The 9,793-nt window shown below is 36.0% G+C and overlaps 1 protein-coding gene across 1 annotated transcript; it reads right to left on the bottom strand.

Annotated features, from left to right (window-relative positions):
• Window positions 1–6,522: 6,522 nt before the first annotated feature.
• Window positions 6,523–9,459, bottom strand: LOC149194891 (uncharacterized). The gene is made up of 3 exons (XM_089407835.1): window positions 8,668–9,459; window positions 7,967–8,114; window positions 6,523–6,839 (listed from the first exon to the last, which is right to left on the bottom strand). Exons 1-3 carry the CDS (start codon window positions 9,457–9,459, stop codon window positions 6,523–6,525), a joined length of 1,257 nt encoding a protein of 418 aa, XP_089263961.1.
• Window positions 9,460–9,793: the final 334 nt, after the last annotated feature.

The following is a 9,793-nucleotide window of genomic DNA, read 5'->3' as shown; positions in this document are numbered from 1 at the left end:
AAGGCTCTATATTTCCTCAAAAACATACCATCGCAAAAATATCACAGAATATTGAGTCTTCAAAAGAATGTGCTCCAAAAAGGTCTCCTAGTCATATAATTTATTAATATGAAAATTTGCATATAACTGCCCTAAAAACTATGACTAGCTGGTCATTATTCCAAATAACACATAATATATAATTAATTTCCCATAAAATATTGAAGAACACAGTCAAATGGAAGGTCCGGTTGGATAAGTTATTTGCTGAACAAAATAAAAACCCTAAGTTGTGTAGTTCAAGAAAAGGTTCTTGGCCTCACAGTCGAGTACCTTGGAACAAGAAATTAAAATCCACATAAGAACCTAGGCAATTGTATGTCGAGAAATGATTCCCAGTTTAGGGAAAATCCATATGAAGATAACTATGTCGGGGTCTAGAGGAAGAGGTGAACCTGTAAAGGCTGAGAACTCTGTTAAGCCCTCAAGTAGTTAGAATACTCGAGTAGGAGAAATACAACACTATTCAACACATATCCAATTCCAAAGGACAAAAAAATGAAGGAGACCTTACCTTAATCGTAGAGGGTACAAGGCTCTACCTTTTTCTCTTGTGGTCAAGATGAAAACAGAAGGTTAAAGAAAGAATTTGTAAAATTTATAGTAAAGAAGAGAAACAACCTAGTGTTAACTGTGAACTCTTACAAAGCATTTATATGGTAGTGAACCAATGCTTGCCCCATTTGGAAGTAGAGGCGCTTAGTCTCAGAAGGGTTTTTCACCCTCAAAAACTTTTGGGGGAGTGGTATTTGAGAAAATAAGCACAAAAAAAATATAACCACTGAAATTTATAAATAATGGAAAATAATATTGATCTGTCTTAAAAACCTATCCATTAAAAAAGACACTTACATGTTTCTGCCAAAAAAGGAATGAAGAACCTAACCTAGAGAATTGACCCCGTAAGGTCATCACTGCTTTATAATGCCAAAGTCATGGAAGTCGAGCGAGACAAAAAAAGTAACAAAGAACTGGTTACTGCAAGGGAAAAGAACATAGATAAGTGTAATAGAGGTAGGAAGGTTGTATAGCTCATTCCAAATGTGTGAAAGAGCAAGCCTGCAATTATTGTATAAGTACTTAAATATCTAACTAAATGCACAAAGTGAATTCTCACATATCTGTATGTTCAATAATCCACACAAATGCTCAATAAAAATTTGGATCTCTTCCCATGGTATATCAAAAAGACACAATTTACTTAGATCTAGACAATTCAACCTCTAAAGGGAATGAATTCAGCCTACCCTTTTGGTGATGAAATTTGATTTCCTGAGGCATAGAAGGATTGTTCTCAAAGGCTGATCAACTTGGGCTACCAATAATTATTTTGTTCCAAAGTTGCATTAGTGTTCAACCTCTTGTATAGGATCTTTGGGTTGGCATAAAAGGTTCTATATTTCCTCAGAAAGATATCATCACAAAAATATCATAGAAGATTGAGTCTTCAAAAGAATGTTTCTCCAAGAAGGTCTCCTAGTCGTATAATTTATTAATATGAAGATTTGCAGATAACTGCCCTAAACACTACGACTAGCTGGCCATTGCACCTAATAACATATAATATATAATTAAGTTCCCATAAAATATTTAAGAACACAGTCAAATGGAAGGATGAGTTGGATAAGTTATTTGATAAACAAAATAAAAACCCTAAGTTGTGTAGTTCGAGAAAAGTTTCTTGGCCTCACAGTCAAATACCTTGGCACAAGAAATTATAATCCACATAAGAACCTGGGTGATTGTATGTCGAGAAATGATTCCCAGTCTACAGAAAACCCATATCAAGAGAACTATGTTGGGGTCTATAGGAAGAGGTGAACCTGTAAAGATTGAACACTTTGTTAAACCCTCAAGTAGTTGTAATAGTCAAGGAGGAAAAATAGAACACTATTCAACACATATCCAATACCAAAGAAAAAAAAAACAAAGGATACCTTACTTTGATCGTAGAGGGTATAGGGCTTTTCTTTTCTGCTCATATGGTCATGATGAAAACACATGGTTAAAGAAAGAATTTGTAAAATTGATAGTAAAGAAAAAGAAAACCTACGGTTAACTGAGAACTCTTACAGAGAATTTATATGGAAGTGAACCATTGCTTTCCCCATTTGGAAGTAGTGGAGCTTAGTCTCAAAAGGGTTTTTCACCCTCAGAAACTTTTGGGAGAGCGACATCTCATAAAATGAGCACAAAAACAAATATAAACACTAGAATTTGAAAAGAATGGAAAATAATATTGATCTATCTTAAAAACCTACCAACTAAAAAATACACTTACATGTTTCTGCCAAAAAAGGAACGAAGAACCTAACCTAGAGAAGTAGACCGTGTAAGACCACCATCACTTTATAATACCAAAGTCATGGAAGTCGAGCGAGAGAAAAGAGTAACAAATAACTGGTTCCTACAAGTGAAAAGCACATACATAAGCATAATAGAGGTAGGAAGGTTGCAGAGTTCATTCCAAATGAGTGAAAGAGCAAGGCCACAGTTTTTGTGCAAGTACTAAATATGTATGCCAAATGGTTTGCTTAGATAGGTGCCCTAGTTTAGACATCCAAAGCTCCATAGGTCCACAAAGGTATTAAGCTTAGTGATGCAGTTCCTTCAAGGACCTCAAATTATTTGACATCATTAAGGCTCTAAGTACACTAGCAGAGGGTCACAAGCACAGGATGAAATTATTCCTTCAAAATTGTGTGAGTTTCACCTGCAAGAGAAAAGGAATTACAATGAAACCCTATAAACCAAATCCAGAAGACACCCACAAGTTCAATATTTCTTTGTTTAATCGAATACTCTCCATAGGCCCAATGCTTGCACGATGACCAATGGATTCAAGCAAGATCCTAGACGACACAAGTCCTCACGACTCCCATGTGACATCTTAGAGCAGACATGGATCATAGAACAATGTTTCAGAAAGTTGACCAAAGAGGTAAGATAGGTATAGTTTTAGTTGTAAAGAGAACTTTAATCTAACAGTGGAAGACATTTTAATCGTCTAACATCAAATGAGGTGGGTAATAGTAAGACACGTAATGCAAGAGGGGAGTTGATTTCAAAGGGGGACAACTTACAGTGTAATTACAAGATAATTACAAAAACCTATTTTAAACTAAAAAGACTTGAGTCTCAATATTCAATATGTGAAAAATGAGTAAATGAGTCTACCAAGAAAGTAGCAAAATGAGACTGTAAAAACTAAAATCATTGTGTGAACAAGATGGGATGCAATGAAGCAATATACTGTACATATTGGCAGTCCCATTTCAGCATCAACATATCATGTGAAACTATGATCACTAATTACAAATGAAATGTCAATTTCTCAATGGGATTGAGTATCACTTTCAAAATATCTAATCATGTGGGTGAAGATTTTGAAGTCCCTAAAGAAAGATATTTCAATAATTCAACCCATACTGATGGGTTTATAATGTACCTCTCAATGGAGTGGAAGAGTTTGTTATCATTTCGAAAGAAGGGTTGCTCATAGATGTTTCATCTGTCGAAACATTTTTAGTAACAATGTTATCACTAGAAGATTTCTTAGAAATATCACAACCAAGTGATCTTTCTTTTTCTATTGCCACAACTTTGTATGTTGCAAAATTGGAAATCCTCACTAGCTTCTTGGCTTCTGCACTTTTCATTGCAACATACTCCTTTGCAGTGCAAACATCTCTGATAACATCTAGTTCCGATGTATCCTCTTCATCTGAATTACAAACAACTGCATAAACATAACTTTGCTAATAAGTAACAAAGATTCCTACAAGGACAATATTATTTATAAAATTTCAAATACAATAGGCAGGCAGTGGCCATCCCTCCTATAGGCAGGCAGTGGCCATCCGAGGTAAGAAACCAATAGAATCTGTCAGAGGACCTTCAGGAGAAAGGAAAAAGAACATTGAAGAGGATCAAGATTTAACCAAACCAAGGGATGACAACGACACAAAAGATAATGAGAAAGAAGACAAGAAATAGGGAGCAGAAAACAAGGCATAAAATGGGCCATGTAAACCCAAGGCTGAGGTCACTCCACTGGAAACCAAAAGGAAGCATACACTTACATATTCGGTCAAAGGGTTTATTCACTATAGCCTTTACAAATATTGAGGACAAAGATAGGGTGTTTGAAGGAGGACCTTACTTCTATGCAGTAGCAGGCCTCTACATGCGGCCGTGGATGATGAATTTTGTCCCGGAGCGAGAAACTTTCACTTCGGTCCCAATCTGGTTAAGACTCTACTCTCTACCTCTTGATTACTGGCAAACAGAATCGTTATAGGAAATAAACTAGGGATTTTTGTTAAAGCCTCTGAGGCCATTAGAAGGGGAAAATACACTTCCTTCGCACAAAAATGTGTGGAGATGGATCTCTTGGGAGCTGTACCATATGAGGTCATCTTAGAAGTTTTTGATGGAAAATGGGTGCAAACAGTAGATTATGAACATATTCCTTTCAGATGTCACAAGTTCCATGAGCATGAGCACCTATTTAGGGACTATCCTCTTAGTAAAATAGAGAACAGAAGTAAAGTAACCACAATGAAAGATATTGAAAGCTTTCACAATGTGGGATATAGAGGAAAAAGGGGCAAAAGGGGGCCAAAGCAATAACAAACAGAAGGGACATAAGCCAGTCTCAACAAGTTCCAAGTTCTCGAAGAAGAGGAAGAGATAACAAAAGTAGGTCAGGGAATGGAAGGAATCCGAGGGGAGAAGGAGAAAGAAGAAGATAGGGAACAAACACAAGATATTAAGAAACAGAAAGAGACTATGCTGAGTGATGGAGAACTTGATATGGATCAAGAAATGACCGAGAGTGAGATGGAAATAGAGGATAATGAACTACAAGAGATTCTTAATAGAGAGCACCTAGATCTTGAAGGATTCCTGAAATTGGGAACGATGGGAGTGATAGACTCGTTACCTCAAGAAGAGTTCAATAGAGTACAACAGTTGTTCCTATGGAAAACTCAAGCTAAAGGGCTAGAAAGGCAAAGAAACAATGAAAGGCAGGGTAACAAAGGTGTGAAAAATATGAAAGCCACACCAGGATTAACTCCTAGAAACCCAGGAAAGAAAAGAGGTAGGAAAAATCAGAATGAGCTATTGATGGAAAGTGGAAAGCTAATGATAGATTCAGGTATGATGAAAGACCTAACCAGTTACTCCTTTACAAATCTTTAATAATGACGTTCACATCTTGGAATATCATAGGTCTAGGTAGTAAAAGAAAACAAAAAATACTTAGCAATAGAATGAAACGAGAAGCTACGGATATGATCTTTATACAGGAAACTAAATGTTCCATTCAAAAACCAAAGAAATTCACAGCAAATGGCTCGATGGATTTGAGTTTTTAGAAGTTAAAGCAGATAATACAACAGGGGGCATACTCACTCTTTGGAACCCCCAAATGATTGGCATAATCAATGCTGAGGCATCTAGGAATTATTTATCAGTGGTTATTCAGCCTGTGGGGGACAGGGAGACTTAATTGGTCATGAATGTTTATGGCTCCCAAAGACTAGATGGTAAAATTAGGTTTCTAGATTCTCTTGTGGAACTAAGAGATAGACATGCATGAGTTCCATGGATCATGGGTGGGGACTTCAACATGATCAAATCACTTTTGGAAAAAAAAGGGGAACACGAACTTTAAGCAAAGATTCTATAGCATTTCAAACTTTCATAGATAATATGAAGCTAGTTGACAGTGATATGAGTAATGGCCTCTTCACATGGAACAACAAGAGAGGAAGGGAGTCTCAAGTAGCCTCAAAGTTAGACAGATTCATAATTTCAAAGGACCTTATGTTCACTTACAAGGAAATCATAGTGATAATTCTCCCCTTTGGTGGCTCAGACCATTGTACAAATTGAGGTATAAGGAATTGGTACTCCCAAGAACAGAACTTTCAGATTTGAGAATATCTGGCTCACCCACCCAGATTTTTTCAGCAATATAGCAAAGATGGTGGACAGAAGATCTGCATATTCAAGGAACAAGAATGTTTCTGCTCTATAAAATATTAAAACACATCAAGCTCAAACTCAAAGACTCGAAAAAGAATGAATTTGGCAATATTTTTGAAGCTAAAAAGGTTGTTGGAGACAAAATGCAGGAAGTCAATCAAACCCTTATCACTGATGGCTTCGATCTGTCGAAAATGAGTAAATGAGTCTACCAAGAAATTAGCAAAATGAAACTGTAAAAACTGCCATCATTGTAAGAACAAGATGAGATGCAATAAAGCAATATAATGTACAGATTGACAGTCTCATTTCAGCAAGAACATATCATGTGAAACTACGATCGGTAATTGCAAATGAAATGTCAATTTCTCAATTGGATCGAGTATCACTTTCAAAATATCTAATCCTAGTGTGGTTCCAAATTTTGAAGTCTTTAAAGAAAGGTCTTTCGATCATGCAACCCATACCGATGGGTTTAGCATGTATCTCTCAATGGAGAGGAAGAGTTTGTTCCATTTCAGAAGAAGGGCTGCTCATAGATGCTTCATCCGTAGAAACATTTTCAGTAACCATGTTATCGCCATAAGACTGCTCTGAAATATCACAACCACGCGATCTTGCTTTTTCTATTGCCCCAATTAACTCCGCCTTCCTTGTAAATGCCACAGCTTTGTATGTTGCCAAATCTGCAATCCTCATTAGCCTCTCGGCTTCTGCACGTTTCGCTACAGCATACTCCCTTGCAGCGCAAGCAGCTCTTATAAGGTCTAGTTCTGCGGTATCCTTTTCATCTAAATTCCAGGCAACTGCATAAACATAACTTTGCTAATAAGTAAAAGGATCCTTCGGAGCACAATATTATTCATAAAATCTCAACTGCAACATTTTTCTTACGAGTGCCACTAATTACGTATGTTAATTCTATAGAGGAACAAACACTAATTATTTCAAAGAAAACTTTTATATATATAATTATAATTTTATTGGGGTAATGCAGTTATATGTGTAACAGTGTGTTTTTTTTGGTAGGTAAGCTTTATGATTCATAAATTTATAGCAAGTGAAATATACCCAGTGAAAACATATTTCTTGGGGGACCATTAACATGTCATTTTAGGTGATATAGTTAGAGGGTTTTTTTAATAAGAATGATAAGCTAATTTATATTTATAATTATTGGTCAGTAATAATTGTAGCATTTCTAAGAGTTTGTTTTCTTTGCTCACAAGGAAACAGCTTAAAGGCCCAAGAGTCATTATAGGTGATATAGTTTTATTTAATAATGATGACGAGCTAATTTATATTTACAATTAATGGTCATTAATAATTGTTGCACTTGTCTTTGGAGTATGCCCTAAAACTGCTTCTGTTTGGTTGGCTAAGAGCTGGTCTTTTCCTTGGACATAAGGAAATAGGTTAAAGGTCCAAGACCTAGAGGCATCTAGCAAGAGTGAAATTCTGCCCCCTTATGGACCACGATCGGGTTATTCCAGGTGGCTTGTTTTCCTTGAATAACAGTAAGTCTGCATTGGCAGATAACAGCTAAAGATGGTTATTCTGGCTACTACTTTGATAAATAGATTAAGATAAATTTTCCCACCTGTGAAAAAATAGTTACACTCTAATTTGACAAATTAAAATATAATGGTTTCCTGCTGTAACTAAAAAGAAATGGAAAAAAATATACCCACTCTAAATGCACAGAAACTCATTTCTATTATATTTAAAAAATAAACACATAAAAAATACTTATTCCATAGTTATTAAAATATAAATTATTTTATAATTCTATTGGTAATAAATTTATGTTTTTGGAAAAACTTATTTATTTATGTTAATAAAGTTATTTCTAAATTTACAGTAGAAACAATAAAATACACTATAGTTAATTGAATCAAATTTAAAACCGAAAATTTCAGCTAAGCCGACTTACTATTTGACGTTCCAACTTCGCAGTGTGCCCCACGATGAGCTTGGCGCTTGAAAACGTTTCCACGTTTCTGTGCTTTGGATGAGCCCATTGTAAAGTAATTTCCTCTACGTTTTTCTCCACGCTTTTCTCCACGGTTGGATTGAGATGTCTACGTTGTAAACGTTTGTTAGATATTTGAAAAAATATGATTTAATTCAAAATATTCAATGCACTCGACAATAGAAATAAGAAGAGTTGTATCTTAGACCAATACTTCTAACGAAAATTTCCTGTAGCCATGAAAGATAGAGTCAATGAAACTATCACTAGCCATGAAATATAGAGTCAATGAAACTATCACTGTATTTTTATTCTAAGGAAACAACTCTTATTAGATAATAAGTAAATAGAGTTTTGAACAAGCCCTATATTAATTTCTATTACTTGAACTAACACTAAATTTAAATTATTTGACCTAACTTAATGATCTAAAATTTATCCTTATGTTATATCCATAAAGATAAAGATAAACTAAACCGTTTTCCATAAAGATAAAGATAAACTAAACCGTTTTCTTTCCTTATACATAGTACTTTTCTTCCCAAGAAACTTATACATATATATAGTGCATAAGACGGGTACTCTCATCAAACAGTGTTTGAGATTGGTAACATACTAAAGCAATATAATTGTAAACCAAAATATCAAAATATAAACATCACCTGATATTCCTGAACCAGTGCTGCGCCTTTGATCCTCCTCTTTTTCATCCAATGGGCATGTATTAATGTCAAAACTTCCACTTCTGCCAATCCAGAACAAACTTCGAGCGCGTCATTTACATTCAAACAGTCACATTTCCTCAGGAAAGCAACCTTCTCTAGTCTATCCAGAACTCCCTCAAGAACATCTTGGGTAATTTTATTAGTTTCTTTGCCATCACAATCTGCAATATTATCATTAAACTGGCGAAGCCATTCTTCATCATCAGAATCCATATCATAAACAGCGCGGTCAGAAGTCAACGCCCTGCTAACTTGGTCGTCTGCTGTCTTGATGTAGTTCATAGGGCGCTCAAAAGGAATATCAACAGTACTAGTCAAATTATTATCATCTACTTCACGTACCATTGGTACTGGAATACCGCCTAAAGAAGCCAGAAAATTTCGATTGTAACATTCCTCGTGCTTTTCTTTGAACAGAGACCATCCATTTCTTCCAGTAAATTCCAAGCTCCAATCTTGTTCGGTAGTTGGCGACCAAATAATTGCAAGGTTGTCAACTGTTTCTTCCCTTGCTATTCGGCGCGTTTTTACTTCATTCCTGCCAACTTTCCGCTGTTGTGGTTTATAGGTAAATACCGTCAGGCCATCGGTCTTGACAGCAAGAACCCATGCAGTTTCGCTCTGTTGTTCCAAAAACACTACGCCGCACTGTCTGTGACTAGGGTTACCTCCGTGAAGCAACGTACACATTGGAAATAATTGAGAATCTAATTCTAGTACGTTAGACATCTTTCGCTCTTTCCTCGTTTTCTCCAGAATATCAACCAGTTATTGCGGGTGGATTTCTCGCTCGTTTTCTCCAGAATATCTACAAGTTATCGCGGGTGGATTTCTCGCAAACAAGAGAGTCTTGTGGGTGGATTTCTCCAAACAGGAAAAACTTTCGATGGACAGAGCGAACTGACCTCTATATAAATATATACCCGAGATGTGTTTAATACCGATGAAAATGGGGAAAAACCCACCCGGCGAGGGTAGACATGTTCATTATCACACGCAAAGACTCTACACGACTCTGTGTGGACTTTGATTATTTGTATACGAAAAACACTTTCCCTAATTC

This window comes from Pinus tabuliformis, chromosome 2_2 (genome assembly GCF_031772625.1).
Source record: "Pinus tabuliformis cultivar Carrire ecotype Pingquan chromosome 2_2, CPIR1, whole genome shotgun sequence".
NCBI classification, from domain to species: Eukaryota; Viridiplantae; Streptophyta; class Pinopsida; order Pinales; family Pinaceae; genus Pinus; species Pinus tabuliformis.
The sequence above is the reverse complement of the archived record's forward strand: the minus strand, read 5'-3'. Positions and strand labels throughout refer to the sequence as shown.

What these genes read in the sequence shown, in the direction of transcription:
- LOC149194891 (XM_089407835.1), bottom strand. Translation starts at nt 9,459, where the DNA reads ATGTCTAACGTACTAGAATTAGATTCTCAATTATTTCCAATGTGTACG. An exon ending in CACTGGTTCAGGAATATCAG is followed by an intron (nt 8,115 to 8,667) that starts GTGATGTTTATA and finishes TTTACAACGTAG; the next exon opens with ACATCTCAATCCAACCGTGG. An exon ending in CGAAGTTGGAACGTCAAATA is followed by an intron (nt 6,840 to 7,966) that starts GTAAGTCGGCTT and finishes ATGTTTATGCAG; the next exon opens with TTGCCTGGAATTTAGATGAA.